At 45.8% G+C, this 19657-nt stretch overlaps 1 protein-coding gene and 1 long non-coding RNA gene across 2 annotated transcripts in view; one reads left to right on the forward strand and one right to left on the reverse strand.

Moving 5' to 3' along the window:
* Window positions 1-8010: 8010 nt before the first annotated feature.
* On the reverse strand, window positions 8011-9513 carry LOC138847498 (uncharacterized). The gene is made up of 2 exons (XR_011385335.1): window positions 9337-9513; window positions 8011-8157 (listed from the first exon to the last, which is right to left on the reverse strand). It is a non-coding gene; the product is annotated as an uncharacterized lncRNA (long non-coding RNA).
* A 613-nt stretch (window positions 9514-10126) lies between these two features.
* PAPPA (pappalysin 1) overlaps window positions 10127-19657 on the forward strand; it is a 265699-nt gene continuing 256168 nt past the window's right edge. Inside the window, exon 1 of the mRNA XM_051855823.2 lies at window positions 10127-10701. Coding sequence (XP_051711783.2) covers window positions 10281-10701 — 421 coding nt within the window. The 5' untranslated portion in view covers window positions 10127-10280. The remainder of the gene's footprint in view (window positions 10702-19657) is intronic.

The raw sequence follows: 19657 nt of genomic DNA on the forward strand, positions 1-19657 counted from the left end.
GCGAAGGGGAATAGGGAAGAACTTGCCTAAGGCAATGCAGAAATTAAGTGGCAGAAATGAGAACAAGCCAAGAGCTACTCAGTCGGTCTAGTTTACCCTGTGGTCCTTACTGCACACTACAAGAGCAGATCTAAACGTGAGCTGGTTATTTCTGAATAGAAATAGAACACTGCACAGTAAGTTTAAATATCTCTTTGTTCTGAGGAGGGCCAAGGCATCCAGTATGCTAGGGTCCTTGTCTAAGGTTATTGTTATTATTTATTAATTGTTTAATGCTTTTCTATGTGATCTAAATCAGTCCAGTGTCTGTATTCTCCCAGGATTAAATGCTGCCCATTAAGTGTTGCCCATTGACCTCTGTGTACAGGGCTGGTCTTTTCTGGTTCTTCATAGCAATGAATTGAAAGACTGGTTTGGAACACTGTACAGTAAATCTCCAGTTATCTTGAATGAACTTACACATTTCTCATTGCTTTAGTTTATCCTAAAGGTTAAGATCACAGACTTTGCAGCCAGTCACATCTAGTTTTTGGTTGTTACAAATCAATACATTGTCCTGGCCGGCGCCATGGCTCACTAGGCTAATCCTCCGCCTTGTGGCGCCGGCATACTGGGTTCTAGTCCCGGTTGGGGCACCGGATTCTGTCCTGGTTGCCCCTCTTCCAGGCCAGCTCTCTGCTGTGGCCAGGGAGTGCAGTGGAAGATGGCCCAAGTACTTGGGCTCTGCACCCCATGGGAGACCAGGAAAAGCACCTGGCTCCTGCCTTCGGATCAGTGCGGCGGCCATTGGAGGGTGAACCAATGGCAAAAGGAAGACCTTTCTCTCTGTCTCTCTCTCTCACTGTCCACTCTGCCTGTCAAAAAACAAAAAATCAATACACTGTCCTAAAGTTTTCTTTCTCCTGTATAAAATAATATAGTCATATTACCTGTCCTTAAGTGTTACTATAAAGATTCAATAATATAATACAGAAACACTACAAAAAAGCAAATTATAAATGTTAATTATTAATAACAATAATCATAATTGAACAATAAAAATCATGCAAGACAGCAGACAGACATAGCACAATAGCAGGCACAAAACTGATTCAAAAAATTGTCAAATGTATACATAAATTATCATCACCTGCAGTAAGAGAAGCAGCATTTTGCTAGGAAGCATATTGATTTGTGATCCAGAAAACTGTGGAATTCGCATTTTGGGGATGTTTGGATGTGTCACTTTAGGCCTATCATTTCTTCTTTGTGAGTCTTAATTTATAAAGAGAAAAGTGCAAGATTTAATGGTTTGCAAAGTGTTTCATGTTTAAAAAAAAATAGGCTGATGCGAAGCACACTAACATCACTGCCCCAGCCCCCATGTCCCCTAGCTTGGGTTATGACCACATGACAAGATAAGTGGAAATATAAGGCTGTGCTTGATAGCACTGGCTGGACATCTGGGGGTCTAAGCCTGAGAGAGTTTCAGAGAAGGGAGAGATTGATTCCAACTGCTGGAGGGCATGAGGGGGCTCTCCGAAAAATCTAAGCCTTTCTCCAAATATTTTTTTATTTTGCATTTTGTTCCTTTTTTTCTTTTTTTAAAATTTTATTTAAGTTATACAAATTTCATGTATCTCATATATACAGAATTAGGAACATAGTGACAATTCCCCCCCACCCTCCCTCCCACCCACACTTCAACCCATCCTCCTCCTCCCACTCACATTCCCACACTTCATTTTTACAGGGATCTATTATCAGTTTGCTTAATTATTATAGAATTGACCCTATACTAAGTAAATGATTTCAACAAACAGTATGAAGAAAAAAGAACAAAAACAAGACACTGTTCCTCAACAAAAGAGACAAGGGCTGTAAACAATCATCGAATCTCAAAATGTCTATTTCACTCTACTACACTACATTTCAGGTACTCTATTAGTTACCTTGGATCAGGGGAATCATCAGTTTTAAGAATTCAAAGGACACAAGATCAGGTGAGATGGGAGGCACACATAACAGCGGTTATGGAAGGCCTGTGGAGTTCACCAAATGCTCACTGAGCTCCTATTTTCCAGAAAACACAGAAGGTGACCTCCACAGAGGAACACAGAAGGTTAACAACTCAGGTCTCATCTTCAAGAAGCTTAAAGTCTAACATAGAAAGAAAGACGGAGATACATCCAACACTACAGGAGAAAGAAAAAATAAAACAGCTAAATATTCCTCTAGGGATGATTTATTTTAATGTTTAATCAAGAGCAATGTTACGGAGATGGCACTACATTGGCATAAAAACATATGTTATAGTTCTAGTTCAGACATATATTGCTAGGTGATGTAAGGTAAATTGCCACTCTTTTCTGAACTGAAGTTCATCATGTTTTCAAACAGAGCAAAATCAACCTAATTGAGATGTTGTGAGACTATAGATTAGGTCCATGCAGGGCATGTAGAAGACCCTCTGAAGTCATATCATTCTCCACTGACACAGGCTGAATTCGTCAGAAAGCATTGCTAGATTAGTTTCTTATGGAACAGTCTTCTCTGGAGAACAGTTAATTGCACATTTTCAATCTCAGTTGATAAAAAAAGGGGGGGGGCAATTGGAAAGTGATTCTGTAATTCTGGAAAAAAACAGAGTAGAAAGCATTGTCCATTATGTGACTCAAGGCCTCTTCTCAAATAAGCCACAAGATACAATTGTCCTGGAATTAAGCGGAAAGGGTTATCAAACGTTTTGTTTTCCACTTGACAAAACCAGCCGATACATACTGAACCAAGAAAACGCCCACCATTGCCTCTTCTGATTGCTCACAAAGCCTCCTCTTCCACAAGATTATTGAGATATTTTCCGGTTTCCAATGTAAAACAATAGAAAGATTAAGGGTGATTAAAGACAGCCCAGCCAAATAGTTAAGAATCTGAACTTTGGAGTGAGATAGACTTGGGTTCAAATGTGTCATAGAATCCAACCAACTTTTTTTCTTACCTCATTATTTTAAGCCTCTATTTGCTTTTAAATCTGCAAAGTGGTAATAATAATAAAAAGCTGTAATTATAGTTCTGATGACTTAATTAAATAATGTATATGACTATTCAAGATAATGTCTGTCATAATAAATTCTACCTAATTGTCATTCTTAAAGAAAATTCAAAAATCATAAAAATCACAGTGATACTCATTTTTAGGAATCACTGAAAAACAAAAATAAGCTGCAGTGTTTGGTGGTCTTCACCTTCAAGTAAAATTCTAAGCTTCAGAAATGCTTTGGACTACTGAGATGACCAAAATGGGGCTTTTATGTATGAGTCAAAGGATGATGGTTAGAATCTAGAAGTTTCTGTTCCAGCTTTCCAGTCATACGGCTGCAGGAAGAGTGTGACAGAACCTCAGTTGATTTTAGTCATTACTGGACACAAAAGACTCAAAATATACAGGAAACTTAAGAGTTCACAGAAAATGGAATTACAAGATAAGCTTATTTGGGGGCAGTACACATTTTCCACAAACTTTTTGAAGAATGACTACATTTATTGGGCGAATTTTTTTTGTACCGAATAAAATTTGTTTTTTACTTCCATTTTGCCATGAACTTCAAGGTTCAAACTCTCTCATACTGAGGAAAATACGAGCCTGCCAGCTTCAGTCAGCAATCCCAAATCCCCATCTCCACCTCGGCTAGAAGATATGATCACTGGCTCCCTTTCTTTGTGGCTCTGGACTCAGAGCAGCCATTATTCAATCCCAGATTATTTTTGGAAGGATCTTGGAAATGCTAAGAACTACTCTGGGCTGGGAATAAATATATTTTTAATATGACTTAAGAAGATAAAAGTATGGACTTTAGAGAAAAAAGAAAAACTATTGAACAATTCAGATGCACTGAATTCAAACCTACCTCCTAAGTCTTGTGATGAGAAAAGTTTAAGGCCTGGTATGGTATTGAGCACATAGTATGTGTTCAACATGGGGGAGTTATCACTACTGGCATGATTATTAGAATTGTCACTCTACTTAATGTGTTACATTAATATAATCCAACTACTAGAAAGTGATGATGCCCATTCAGTGAAAGCCAGCAGAGGTTAGGCAGCAAACTGGGTGCTTGAAGTCACAGAGGGAGGATGAGTTTTGGCACCAGTCCTCATTGCCCACCTCAATCCTACCCTGAATTTAGACAGAGGAAGGAGCTGGAGCAAAGAAGCTAATGTTTATCCAACACACACTGACATATGTACTTTTCACTGTGCAACATGATGTTCATCATCTTATTTAATCTCCTAGATATCCCTATGAAATCTATAAAACTCAAAACAAGGCTCAAATGGCTAAGTAATTTTCCTAGCCCCTGGAGCTAGTACACAGACTACTATATCTAGATTGGCTGACTTCTCAACAATTTATTTAGTCTCTTTGATTCTGCTTTTTTTTTTCCTCTACTAAAATGAGCTAATTATTAGACCTCCTCTGTAGGGTTGTTATAAATGTTGGATGGGATTTTTCCAATAGAACAGACTTAAATATTACTTAGAAAACAGTGCATATTCAACAAATATAAACTGTGACTATAACTGTTATTTAGCAAAGATAAACACATTTGTGTTTCCCCATGTGCCCAGCTTAGCACTTTGCTGATTTGAACTCTAGATTTGAACTCAGTGTATTCCATTCTGAAGTTCACAACCCTTCTAGGAACTTCTGTGTGAGTAGCCAGTGGATTGCACTAGGTCTGTCAGGATGTCCACAGATCCATCATCTGAGAGAGCCAAGGCTAAGGAAACTAAGAAATTAAACAGTATTTATTAAGAACCTAAAACAGGGGCTGGCATTGTGGAGTAACATGGTAAGCCGCTGTCTGCAACACCGACATCCCATATGAGTACCAATTCAACAGTTCAAGTTCAGGCTGCTCCACTTCTGACCCAGCTCCCTGCTAATGTGCCTGGAAAAGCAGCAGAAGATGGCCAAATACTCAGGCAGCTGCGCTCCAGTGGGAGACCTGGATGAACCTCCTGGCTCCTGACTTCACCCTGGCCCAGCCCCAGCCATTGTGGCATTTGGGGAGTGAACCAGTAGATGGAAAATACCTCTCTCTGTCTCTGTACTTGCTTCTTCTTTCTCTGTAACTCTGCCTTTCAAATAAATAAATAAAAATTGTAAAAAACCAAACCAAAACAAAAAACGTAAAACATCCATAGCATTGTGATGGGCACCACAGGAGAAACTGTATAAACTGAAGAAGTGTAATGCAGACAAAACTGCATATTTGAATGCAACAGTGGTCATGGACCAGAAGTTATATGCAAAGTGCTGAGCTAGGCACATGGGGAAACTCAAATGTGAATGTAACAGAGCCTCCATTCCAGTGGAAATGGAATTTGGGCAGATATGTAATTAAGTGATTGTTTACTTTGGGGATGTGGTGATGGAACTTCAGAGGAAGTTCTATGAGAGCCCAGTGGAGGGAGCCCTTCAGGCTGCTGAAGGAGGATTACAGTTAGTGGGAGGCTCTCTGAACAAATGGCCTTGAAGACCCTTGCCTGTGAAGGTTCTAATCTGGGAGGAAAGATGTAAACAGGACACCAAGAACAATGCAAGATCCTATCTCACACAGTACCAGATTCTGCCAGACGGACAATGATTGCCCTGGAATGCTAAGATGGGAATGATCTGTGCGACTCAAACAGTAGTTTGGATTCTGGCTCCAGAGGAAAACTGACAAAAAAGCCCAGAGGACCACAAAATTTAAATCTGTGGGAAAAAAGGAGGTTCATTTATTGAGCACCTACTAAGTCACGTAGCACACTAATTTAAACCTTATGAAAACTCAATGGTAAGGTCACTGAAACTCAGAATAATTAAGCAAGTTGCCGAAGGTCACAAGAACCCAGGTCACGATGACTTGGAAATGTGTACTTCAAACCATCTTCTCCCATTCAATTCTTTAGGACTCTATTTTGATGTTACTCTACTACATTCCTGTAGACCTTATACACTGGCAAAACACTTAGCTTTTAGTTATTACCAAAGAAAATGAATGTTGAAATAGTATATTCCAGGGGCCGGTGCTGTGGCTCAGCGGGTTAACACCCTGGCCTGTAGCGCCAGCATCCCATATAGGCACCGGTTCGAGACCCAGCTGCTCCACTTCTGATCCAGCTCTCTGCTATGGCCTGGGAAAACAGTGGAGGACGGCCCAAGTCTTTGGGCCCCTGCACCAGTGTGGGAGACCCGGAGGAAGCTCCTGGCTCCTGGCTTTGGATCAGCGCAGCTCCAGCCGTTGTGGTCAATTGGAGAGTGAATCATTGGATGAAAGACCTCTCTCTCTCTCTCTCTCTCTGCCTCTTATCTCTCTGTGTAACTCTGACTTTCAAATAATAAATAAATCTTAAAAAAAAAAAAAAGAAATAGTATATACCAGAGAGATGAGAGAGAGTAAAAGTAGTTTTGAGGATGACAATGTTCAGAAACTTAAGAGGAGTAGGAGTGGGTAGGATGGAACCAGTCAAACACAGGGTGATCATATAGAAGATGCCGTCATACTCTGATAATTGGGACTCCATTCAATTTCAGATTTGGAAGTTCTTAGGTTTCTTGGACTCGTGTCCTTTCATTTTACATAAGCTAAGTGAGATTCAAAGATCCCACACAGCTCAGAATTAAACCTCCAGTCAACTGACTCTCAGCTGATTGCTCCTCGACTACAGATGATGAAAAGAAAGGGAGGGGCACACATTTAACCTTACAGTTCAGAACTCATTGTGATACCTGTATCCCACATCAGAGTTCTTAGGTTTGATGCCTAGCTCCATTTGAGGCAGTCCCAGCCCCCCTATTATGGACATTTGGAGGATGAGCCAGCGGCATCTCTCTCTCTCATAAACAAATAAATAAGACTTTAAAAGATAAACAATTCATGAAAGATTACATGATAGAGTACAAAGAGCAGCATCTGCTGTATCACTATGTTATATATAAATAAGATCAAGCATGAATGATTAGGATGGGTGAGCCAATGGTTACAATTCATTTAATCTTACACGCAATTAAATACAAGAAAATACACACATACATGCACAAGGAATTTGTGCTTCTAAGACACAGGGGACAGAGTAGTAAATGTATGATCAATGAACAGGTGAGAAAAAGGTGTTGCCGAATGCCTCCAATGCATCGAAGAATGGAAGTCAAGGTGCTCAAAGATCCTTTGGCTTTTCCTTTCCCTGCCTGACACAGGAAAGAAATAACTGCCTCCTCAATGTTCTTTTTCTGTAACAAACCTAAGGAGCATTTTGTTCTTGACAGCAACAGTAGAATAAATGGTATTTATATGGCATTATTTACAAGTAGGATGCCCCAGAGCATATTTTATCCTGAAAATAAATTTGTGAAATAGATAATCCCATTTTAAAGGGAAGGATGTGGAAGGGAGAGTAGAGAAGTGACTCACTCATGGTCAAAGTTCTGGTATGTGTTGGAGGGGTGACTAGAACTAAAAGTCTCCTGTTTTGATTCCCAGTAGTGAAGCTGATAAAATCCCAAACATCTAGAAACATCGAAAACTATTATAGAGGTGGCCATTTGGTGCAGAAGTAAAGGCACTGATTGGGAGTCCATATCGGAGTGCCTGGGTTCAAGTCCCAACTCTGCTCCTGATTCCAGCCTCCTGCTGATGTGTGCCCTGGGAAGCAGCAGGTGACAGCTTAAGTAGTTAGTTCACTCCCATCCATGTGGGAAACCCAGATTGAGATCCCTGCTCCTGGGTTAAGACTCAGCTGTTTTGAGCATTTAGGAAGTAAACCAGAAGATGGGATATCTGGGTCTCTCTCTCCCCCTCTCTCTTTCTCACTCTCTCCTTTCCAAATAAAGTATTTAAAAACTATTTCATGCAAACACTTAAAAGTTCCCCAAAAGACAGACAATTTCCAAGTGCCTAATCGTCACAATTGAAGTGAATCAGTAGTCATATACCAAGTTTCATTGAGGGAAAGGAGGGGAGAATCTTGAATGATATCATTTAAGTGGTTCAGCATAGCTCTCTCTTTATTGAATGGAAACCTGCAGACTTTTATAGGCAACTTGGATTTGCAGACAGTGAAAGATTTCCTGAGGCAAATTCCTCATCCGTGGCATTGTGCATCCAAGATCCTCCTCTTTCCAGTCAGTCTCTGAAAACAGATTGAAGATACAGTGAAATTTTCATTTTATAACAGGACAAACTGAGTTCAAATATTCTTGGCCAGAGACCATATAGGAAGTCCTTCCCAGACCAGGAAGATCTGAATCTGGGATCTCCCATTTCCAGTAGGACCCTACAATCTGGACAAACCACTGTCAGACTTTTACAGATTTGCTCATCCTACAGATCTTCACATGCACTTTCACTGGCCCACATTCTCCACTGAAAAACTCCCTCTCCCTGAAGCATGTAGCAATGATCCCAGCTCTCAAGGATCTGGAGCAGCCTTGAGGAACGGAGCACATGGGAAAGAAAGTTGCAAATGAAGGAAGGCAGTTTCAGCTCAGACATCCAGTTCATTATCCACATGTAAACCTCACACAGTACATTTTTATCACTACATTATTTGAACTAATAATTTGTAATCCACCGCTGCTAATGCATTTTGACTTATTAAATACTTGGGAGGGGAAAAAGAATAAGAACTGTTTTGCCATAAGGGGGAGCCTTTGAGTTCTATAAAGAGGGGGAAAAGGGAGAAAAAAATATATTACATACATGTCCCTGTTCAAAACAAATCTACAAAGCAGCAGTGGTCAGATCCTTACCTGTGAGTTGAACAATGTCAGAGGACCTCAATTTCTTAGACTGAAAAAAGTAGGAGGCTTAAGCTTTTTCTCTCATGATTTATTAAAATAATTTCTTGCACCCCATAGAACATTTTGAAGCACATTCGGGGAAATCCAGAGACCCAGTTTTGCTAGGTCTACAGCCCTGAAAGACACATGCCTTGGAAAATGCCTTGTCTCTGTTTCCTTCTGCTGATTCCATGTCGGCTTTGCAAACAGCATTTGGGTTAGCTGAAGCCCGGAGCACGGGGGCTCAGGGAAGAGGAGCCCACATCATGGCACAACTTTAAGGGAATTCTAAGCAGGAGAAAGGGAGAAGGGACAGAGAAGCTAAAGGAGAAGAGAAAGGAGGAGGGGAAGAAGAAGAAAGAGGGAGAGAGAGGGAGAAGGAGGAAGAGGAGAGAGTGAGGAGAAAGAAAGGAGGGAGGGAGGGAAGAAGAGAAAGAGGGGAAGAGAGAGAGAGAGGGAGAGAAACATTTTTAAAAATCTGAGAATCAAGTTTCAGGACTTTATGTGCTACAGGAGAGGATGAGACTTACCATCAACGTTCAAAGGGGACACTGAAAGAAGAGAGATTTTTCTCCCGTCAGGAGGAAAATAAATATATATAAGGAGGTGTGTGTTTGCGTGAGGTGAAGTAAGGGAGAAAAAAAAGCAAGCAAAACAAAACAAAAAAACAGGAATGTGTGTTTTGAGCAGAAATGAGGAGAGCTGGGAGGACCGTAAGGGGGTGTGTACAGAATTTCATTAAATTGTTACTTTAAGATTGTCTTCTTAAAAAAAAAAAAAAAGGAGGGGGTGGAGAGGCGGGAGCGCGGGCAAGGAGGCAAGCGGCAAAGTGGAGGAAGGCTGGGCAGCTCGGCCTCTCCAAACTGATTGATTAGTCATGATCCGCGCAGTTTTAACAGGGACTCATTCAATTGGGAAGGTGGAGCGCTCGGGAGCAGATTAGCATACGCTTGTTTACTCATCTTCTGAGGGATTTTTCCCCCCTCTTTCCTTTCATTTTGTGAAGAAGGAGGGAGGGGAGGGGGACTAGGGGGGGAGAAGGGGGCTGTGGCTTGTGTTATAAAGGACGCAAAAAATAAATAAATTAGAGCATCTTTTTGGGGGGCGGGAATTCAGCGGATCAGTGTCTTAGAGGAGCTTTTTTTTTAAGAGCGAGAAATCATATAAAATAAAATGAAATAAAACAAGGAGGAAGGCAACCAGCTGTTGGAAGGGGGAAACAAGGCAGATAAAGGAGCGGGGAGGGAAATTAATCGCCAACCAGGAGGAGTTGGACTGTATTTTCCAAAGGTGGGGGCAGTGAGGCAAACACCTTGAGGAGGAAAGCGAGAAAGAACAGAAAAAAGCAAGTGGAAGGGGGGGCTCGCCCAAGAAGGGTGAAGAAGCGAAGAAAGTCGAGGCGCCGAGGCTCCCAAAGCTGGCAGCTCCGGGCGGCGGTGCAGGGGCGAAGGGGGGGCGGGGGGGACCGTCGGACATGCGGCTCTGGAGTTGGGTGCTGCGCCTGGGGCTGCTGAGCGCCGCGCTGGGCTGCGGGCTGGCCGAGCGCCCCCGCCGGGCCCGGAGAGACCCGCGGGCCGGCCGCCCCCCGCGCCCCGCCGCCGGCCCGGCCACCTGCGCCACCCGGGCGGCCCGCGGCCGCCGCGCCTCGCCGCCGCCGCCGCCGCCGCCGCCGCCGGGCGGTGCCTGGGAAGCCGTGCGCGTCCCCCGGCGGCGGCAGCAGCGGGAGGCGAGGGGCGCCGCCGAGGAGCCGAGCCCGCCGAGCCGGGCGCTCTATTTCAGCGGGCGAGGCGAGCAGCTGCGCCTGCGGGCCGACCTCGAGCTGCCCCGGGACGCGTTCACGTTGCAAGTGTGGCTGCGAGCGGAGGGGGGCCAGAGGTCCCCGGCGGTGATCACAGGTAGGCGAGGGCGTCCCGGGCGCGCGGGTGCCTGAGTGCGGGTGGCGGGCGGGCCGGGGGGTTGCGGGTGTGTCTGCGCCGGAGCTGCCCCGTGCGCGACACGGAGACACCCGGGACGGGCAGCGGACCTTACTTTGTCCCATCTGCGGAATGGGCGCACTTGGAAGGTGTGGCTGCCTGGCCTCCCGGGGGGAGCGTGGGGCGCGCTCCTGGTGGCCCGGAGACCCTCAGCCAGTGACGGCTGGTCCCCGGGGAGCCGCGTGCGCGCAGCGGTGCCCCTGCGCAGGGAGGACTTACGGTCTCCCTTTGGGAGGGAGGGGAGGATGACCTGACATGGATGCATGTGTAAGGAGCCTAGGGGACCGCAGACTTCCTTGAGTTTTCAGTGGGGGTGACCCCTCTTTCAGTTTTCCCCGTTACCCTGAAAGCCAGAGAGAACACGGTTGTTGTCATGCCCTGGGCTTAGAAGTACTGGGACTGCCCCAAAGTTGCTCTCGGCTGGAAGCCTGCCTCTGGGATTCACCCCATCCTGTGCTCGCTTTCTGACAAAGCCCCTAGCTTGTCACTCGGAGCCGGAGCGAGACCTCCCTAAAGCAAACCCCGCCTGCATCCCCGAGTTTCAGCTGCGAAACGGGGCGCCCTTCCCGTTTGGGACTTTTATGAGCCCGGGATGAATTTGCGTTCTCCCTGCGCCCCCCACCCCACTCCCCACTTCGCTGTTGCACCGCGAAGCCCGTAGTGAAACCGGACACTGCGCGAGGGTTGCGAGCCCTAGAAACGCACCCCCACCCTTGCCCCTCCAGCCCCCAAACGCGGCTGTGGAAATGCCTTTGACAAACTTGGGGGCGGAGGGGGCGGCGCTGGCGGGGAGAAGGAAAGTTTTCCTCTGCCGTCTGGGAGATTCCCTCCCTGCACAAACAGCCTTGCCATGCTCTGGTCCGTCTTAAAGTGAGAGTAGGGGTTCCCCCTTGGCTGCAGTCAGGAAACGTGCGAGGCGTTTTGCGATCCCACCCCCTTACACACACGTTCTTCGAAGGGAAAGCTCGCCGCTCTTCAGGCGGTGCCGTTTCGCTCTCTCAATCTCTCTCTCTCTCTCTCCCTCTCTCCCTCTCTCCCTCTCTCCCTCTCTCCCTCTCTCCCTCTCTCCCTCTCTCCCTCTCTCTCTTTGCCTGGGACTTTGTAAACGTTGCGCTGCTTGCCCTGTTTACCTGACAGTCACCTTTTGGGACCCAAACTCGCTGCTATACCAATAATATGCCTGCCAAAGCCCCACTTTCCGGCTACCCCAGGAAAGCAGTAGAGCGACTCCCCCCCCTCCCCAAACACACACACACTCACACTCACACGCACACACAGCTGACGTCATTGCGTGCTATTTTTCCTTTTTCCTCGGGAAGGAGGGGGCGAAGGAGCTCATTCACTTTTAGCTCCCAAGCCCTACTCACACGGAGGAGGCTATAATATGGAGCAGAGGAGACGGTATTCGAAATAGTAATGATGGTGGTGATAATTCAGGGCTGTGGTATGTTTACTTCTCTTTCCAAACATGTGAAAAGCACAGTCTGTTGTTTGGAGATGATACGGGGTGGGGGGGGAAATGAGTAGGTCTGGGCTTTCCTAATGTGTACCTGTCGAGCTGGTGATGTAGAGGGTTTCCCCTCCACAGAGGACAGCCCAGGGCTATACAGGTATCATTAATGGAAGAGGTATCGAATGCATCTTTAAAAATATATCTGTGCAACTCCTGGAATTCCACGGGAGACTGCTTTCCAAGTGTCTATAATTCAGACGAGAAGCCTCCTCACATGCGTTTGGCTGAGCACTCACTCTCTCGCACAAAGATTGTTGCCGTAAAATACTGTAATTGGATGGGGGACGTTAGGTTATTATTGCTTGTATAAAATGCCTGGTCCATTTTATGTGTGGAAATAGCATTCCCCTCAAAACGAGAAAGAAAAGAAAAAGAAAAAGAAAAGGCATTGCTGTCCTGTAGCACCAGAAAGCCAGGAGCTTTTCTCTGGAGGGTTCGGGTGGATTTTTTTCTCTCCCCTAGTTGAGTCGGAGCCAGATTTGGCGGTGTGTAAACACCTGGCCCTGAGCCAGAAAAGACTCATTCCGCAGTATCCTCCACACGGTACAGAGTGTTGGACTAAAAAGAACCTGCTTCTCCTTGAATTAAAAAGCAAACAAACAGAGGTCCTCTGCAGAAGTACTTTTTCAGCTCCCTCCTTCGTGTAAGTTCCGGCTGGGAGACGCAGGACCCAGAGGGCCATCGTCGAGGATCTGGTGCCCAGGCTCACTGTGTCGCTGCGACCTCAGGTGCCCAGTTTGCTGCCTGACCTCTGCTGGCTTTCCCTGGCTTTCCTCCGGCTGGGCGTCGCCACTTTCGGAGGAATCCCTGGTCACCTATCTTGAGAGCAGTCATCGCTCAGCGGGGACTGCACTGCTATTTCAGGCAGAGGGCTGCTGCCTTGCTGTCAGGCCAGGCTGCCTTACATCATTCTTTGCTGCAGGATTCAATTGGGTTTCGTAAAGGTCTAATTTTACGGTGCTGTTAACCGGGTCTGTCGTCTGGCAGAGGCAGGCTTTGCCGCTCCTGGTAGGCGGGCTGTGCTCCCAGATCCGCCCGGAATGCTATTTCTGCCCGGTTCAAACTTCACTGACACCAGTTCAGACAGGCGCTTGGAGAGGCAGGGGGAAGGACCGAAGAAGCCGTTCGCTTCTGAAGCTCAGAAAACATGCCTTGTATTTTTCTGAAAGGCAAGGAGAAAAAATACATTAATAAATATAATAAAAAAAAAAAAAAGGAAAGGCTTACGCAGGCAAAAACAAAGCCAGAGTTAGAAAGTGCCTGAGTGCAGGATTCTCGGGAGGGCCCACCAACGGTGGATGCTCTGTAGGCTCCAGGGGCTGCTTTGAGAAGGGAGTTACCCTAGCCATTCTCCCCTTGGCCAAATGGGAAGGAAGAGACTCAGAGAGGGCAGGGGTGTGTGCTGACTGACACAGGACCTCAGCGGCAGGAACTGGGATGCAATTCCTGGCATCCCGCCTTCCAGGCCTTGCCCCTGCACCATGGAGAGAGCTTGTCTCATAAACACCATCACCCCTCACCCCACGCACACCCACCACCCAGGCACAGCCTTCAGCCTTCCAGCTCCACACAGTGGGCTCCCTTTCAAGTCTGTGGAATGGATGGCGGGGGTTCTGACACATCCCTGTGCCTTTGTGGCACACCAGGCAGGATCTAGACCCCTGCCCCTCATCTCCAACCTCCTCCCCCACCCGTGCAGTTTGAAAGAAAGAAAAAGAAAACAATAGACTCAATTTGCTCCATTGAGCAGAGGCCCTGAGCAGCAGTTAATCTTGTTAAAGTTTCTCCTGACCTGTTAGATAAGTGAAACGTGGACCCCACAAGTGCTGCCCTCCTCCCACCCCAGTCCCCACTCCCCTTGCCTTAGTGATTCCTAGACTGTTCGGAAGGGAAAAGGGGTTTACCTGAATCCCGCCCAGCTCCTCCCCTTGCCAGCCTTTTTTTTTTCTTTGTTGTAATTGTGGGGCTGGATTGAGTTTGCTGGTTGCTCCCAGGAGTCCTTTTCTCCCTTCCTTCTTCAATCTCTGCTTTCTACCACCCACTCAACCCCCGACAAAGATTGCCACCTTTTCCCCACTTCAGAGTGGCTGCAACAAGGAAGGCTGGGCTGTAAGGAGTCCTTATATGAACATGGTGCTTGCTAACGTTCACAGTCCCACCTGGGATCTAGAACATGGCTACACAGAACCCAGCTGTAATAGCCCATATCACCTGAGTGTGAGTCCACCTCTTCCTCTACCTACCTGTGCTTCCTTGGAGCTAGCTGACCCCTCTGGGCTTCAGCCTCCTCATCTACAAAGTGATGATGGCACAAGCAGCTGTCCTGTAGAGTAGCATGGACATCAAGTAAATGCTTGGAACTGGAACTTGGTGTAGAGCAAGTGCTCAACAAACTTCACCCCATTATGAGACATGATTTTCCAAAGATCACCTTCTTGACCTTCTATTCTGAGGAAACTTAAAGTAGAATAGAAACCTGTTCCCTGGGTGCCTCCAAGAGGTCCATAATGGTGCCAGGTACTTGCCTCTGTGTGCATTTGCCTTCACAACAATGCTGGGAGGTGGGCCTCCTCGTGCATACTTGATAAAATAAGAAATGGAGTCTTCTATGGGGTTTAATGACCTGACCCAAATTCCCACAGGTCCTCAAGTGGACAGAACCCAGATGTGAACTCAAGTCCCAAGTGCCTGTTTCCTCTGTCTGCAGCCTTTTTGGAGAGAGAGCCAATGACTCACTTTCCCCTCCTCAATCTTGTGGCAGGATATGCCTGTTCCTTTGTGTCTCTGTATGCTGACTGTACACTCACAGATTAAAGAGGGTAAAAAATGGGTACAAATCGCAGCTGAAGCCTGGATTTCACCTACCCTATCTGGTTTTCTTTTCACATCAAATTAGCAACCAGACCAAGGTTGGAATTTCTCTCGCCAGTTCTTGCTGCATGCTTTCTAGTTAAGTTACTCAGTGCATCCTTTGGTGTTCTTTTTGTAAAGTGGGTATGATGGTATCAGGAAATTTCAATAAAATAGGTATGAAGATAGTACCTACTACAGCACCAGCTCATATGAGGGACTGCAGTCAAGGGTAGCTGTACTTAGCAGGTAATCATATCTCCTTCTTCCAGTTTGGTACTGTGGCCTTCTGAAAGTGAGGCCTGTTGTACTTTTAGGGCTTTGTTTCTCCAGTTGTTGGGTCATCTCTCTGGATGAGACAGTGTATCTTAGATGCCTTCAGTTCCTTCCTTTCATTTCAGTATCTTCTTTTTTGACCTGCTGGGATAGTTTCTTGGTGGCAAAAGCCAAAAGAAGTCCAGAGCCAGTGGACTTTTCTTTTTCTTTTTTTTTTTTTTAATTTATTTGACAGGTAGAGTTATAGACGGTGAGAGAGAGAGAGACAGAGAGAAAGGTCTTCTTCCTTCCGTTGGTTCACTCCCCAAATGGCTGCTATGGCCGGCACTGTGCCGATCCAAAGCTAGGAGCTAGGTGCTTCTTCCTGGTCTCCCATGCGGAGCACTTAGGCCATCCTCCACTGTCCTCCCGGGCCACAGCAGAGAGCTGGACTGGAAGAGGAGCAACCGGGACTAGAACCTGGTGCCCATATGAGATGCCGGCGCCGCAGGCAGAGGATTAACCAAGTGAGCCACAGCACTGGCCCCACCAGTGGACTTTTCTTTAAGTAAGAAAAGCAGTTTGCATTGACGGGACATGTGCACTCCTGGGAGTGGAGGCCAAATGGCAGTCCCAGATCTGCGGCGACATGCTCATTCTTCAGCTGCCCTCCCTGATCTCCATTTCCCCTGGATTACTATGCAGGGACAGATAAGAGGTGACGAGGCTGTGGGACCTGTAGGAACACTTCTCATTTTTGTACAAGGGAAGGCAAACCTGAGGCCGGCAGATGTGGAGCTCAGGAATGTGGGTGGTACATGACAGCCTGAACATGGACTTGGTGGTCATCTGGATCAAGAAGCTCACTGTGCAGTAGGGAAACTGAGGACCAGGGTCATACAGAATTAAACTTTGCTCATAGACTGCCCTCTCTCAAAGGAGCCTGGGAGATCATTTGGTCCAGTGGTTCCTATTCCTGGCTGCACCTTGAATCGCCAGCTTTTCAAACACCCTGCCCCCTGGGATACACCCCAGGGAGTTTGATGTCATAAGTCTGAGGTTAGCCCGGTCAAGGTGTTTTTCTAAAGCTTTTCAGGTAGTGTTGGAGGGCCACCCAGGGGGGCAATCACTGACTTAGTCTGACTTCCCCTTGTTCTGCAGGTGGGGAAAATGAGACCCAAAGGTCTGACATTTCCAGCTGGGTCTTTACAGAAATTCAGCTGTCGCAACTGAGTCCCCAGACATCAGGAGAGACCCCTCTTCCATCCTCCACTGCTCAATTTTACACTGGGTGCCAAGAGCCCTAACATTCCTAGTTTTCAGAATCATTCCTGTGCAGGAAGCTATATCCTCTCCTTCTGATGGCTCTTTTAAAGTGTGGACACTCCAGTAAGGAGGTCACACATTCAATTCTGTGCGCCTGATTTCAAATGAATCATTCAGAGCATTGGGAAAGGAGCCTCTCTCAGCAGGAATAAGGGGTGCAAGAAATCAGATCTGAGTCTCACTGCTTCTCCCTGGACTATTCCTGTAGGCAGATCAGTGTCCCTATTATTTCAAAACCCGTATCTTGAGATTCCTCTGAAACCAGCACTGACTGCAGGTGTCTCTGATGAGGAATACAGATGGCCCCCACATGCTGCAGGAGGGAGGGTCCCCTCAGTGGGCAGATTGTACATGGTCTACCTAGAGCCAAGGGCTTGGGAATCCAGCAGGCACCCATTTACCTATGCACACCTTCCCCTTCTCTAATTTATAGTTCCCTTTCCCTCAGTGTCCCCTCATCTCCCTTCTTGCCATGCAGAGATCTCTGTGGCATGACTTGATGCACTTACTGGGAATTCTCACCTGTGATTCTGGCACCTGCAGCTGGGAACTCACTGGCAAGATTCAGCTCCCTGATTCGCTTAAAGACATGGTGCTAGCAAACGTGAGATCAGAGTTCAGATCCTGTTTTTGCTTCCTCTGACTGAGCTGTGTTGCTTGGCACCTGAGGAACAGGATTTCAGGTGTGATTACAGTCCTGTCTCATGGGTTGTGCTAGGGACCAGGTGAGACAAGGGCAGAGGAAACATTTGGATGAGATCAGAACTCAGAATACATGTCAGCATGGCTTGGAGGAGCCAGAAGGTGAGAGATGTGAGGGACTTGGCAATCAAGGTCATTCCTGGAAAGGTGCCTTTATTATCATCGTTCACACTGGGGATGATAAATAGTGATGGAGTTAGCAAACCTTTTCATGCCTGTGACCTCACTGGAGTCCTTTGATGTGGGGACTTCACAAGTCTGCCAAACACTGCCACTTACTGCTATATGACCTTGACAGCTTACTTTGCTCCTCTCAGGGCCCCAGGGTTCTCATGATGCAAAGGAAGGTACAGGGGTAGAATGGGGAATTCCAGACTGTACCCCCCTAACCTTAGGAAGCCTCTGGGGAAAGGCAGCAGGGCAGAACTCTGCCTGCCCCCATTCTCCCTTTACCTTATTCTGCTTTAAAAAAAGTAACCTCAAATGTGATTCTATAGAATTTGAGTGGGTTTCTCCCTTGTAGAGAGTTTGAATGTACATGATGTGACATTAAGGGGTTATTGTTAATTTTGTGAGGTATGATAATGGAATTATTCGGTTTAATTCTTAAAGTCCCTAACCTATTAGAAATCTATTCTAAAGTATTCATGGGCAAAACCATATTATGCCATTTGTTTGTTTGGTTCATTATTTTTCAGAAATGTCCAGGAAAAAAGTTGAGGAAGGGGGTTAAAAGAAGATTGGTAAACTGATAATTGTTGAGATCAGGTTATGGAAGCACGGGGCTTCAATACATTTTTGTAAGTTCTTTTGTGTGTGATTGAAGATTTCTGTAATAAAAAGTTTGAAAAAAATTAAAAGGGTTTGAGAGCCACAGGAGGAGGTGACGTCTCAAATCCCTGTGTGTTCTGAAAGCTGACAGGATTGCAAATGGAGATGCTGCAGCTTGAAGGTGGTCAGGGACTCTCCCAAGGGCACTCGAAGATTTACTGAAAGTCATGATGCCCCCCCAGGCTGCAGCCATCAGGAGCCACCTCTCCCTGCCAGTCTGTACACTGGCAAACTCAGGTTAAAATGACCATGCAGGGAGAGCTTGATGGGAAGGAAAATAAAGAAGGAAGCTTTTGGAAGGATATGTAAAAGGGGTAAGTGGAAACTTGCAAAAGAAGTTTATGATTGAAAAAAAAATCTTTGCTATGGGTCTGCCCCACACATTGTGAAATGTTAAGAATCCTTGGCCCTGTGTGTAAGAGTCCCACAGGATCTACTGATCATTGTGACAATACAAAACATATTGTGACAACACACACACACACACACACACACACACACGCAAGCACACTTACATGTACCGCTAGTTCTTATTTCTCTGGATCATCATTTCCCTCCATTTACAACTGCCCAGGACACCTTCTAGAACATTTTAGGGCTCAAGAGGAATGACCTGCAGGAGTATGTGTTCTCTGAGCTCTTTGACAGTTGTTGATCATAATACTCAGGAATTCAATTGATTGGGTTTGTTTTCCTGAGTGTTGTACTTGCTAATTCCATGACCTTGGACAGTTATTTAATGTCTTCCAGATTCACTTTACCATCTGTAAAGTGTAGATAATATTAGTTTTTACTTCCCAGGATTGTTTTTTAAGATTAATTGGGCCTTCGTGTATAAAATTTTTAGTAATGGAATCAAAATCATGGGTAGCCCAACAAAAGTAAACTCATAGTGGTGATTTGTGTGTCTAGCCCTTGCCACACAAAATTTCTGATTCTCTTGACAACTAGAAATTGGACTTGCTTACCTCCTTTGGCAAAGCAAGGAACTGCCTTTTCCTCCCTGACCACTCAGGAAAGATTTATTGCCATAATTTTAACACACACACAAAAAATGTAAACTCAAATGAAAGGCAAACAAAATGAACAGGTTGCTATCCTTTCCTTGTACAGAAGCAATGTGTGCTCGTTGGATGAAATAAAAGGAATACAGATAAAAATAAATGACAAAGCAAAATTTGTCCTTCCCAAGCATTTGACAAGGTTTTTTGGTTTGTTTGTTTGTTTGTTTGTTTTTGTTCTTTCCATGTGCCAGGTATAGTTCTGAACCCTGAAAACAGAGCAGAGAACAGAGAGAAAAAACACTCCTGCCCTCAGGAATTTATATTCTGGACAGGGGCTAGATAGGGGGTGAGGACAGACTACACACAAATGAGCACATATGTCATACATGGGTTCAGG

Source organism: Oryctolagus cuniculus, chromosome 1, assembly GCF_964237555.1.
Source record: "Oryctolagus cuniculus chromosome 1, mOryCun1.1, whole genome shotgun sequence".
NCBI lineage: Eukaryota > Metazoa > Chordata > Mammalia > Lagomorpha > Leporidae > Oryctolagus > Oryctolagus cuniculus.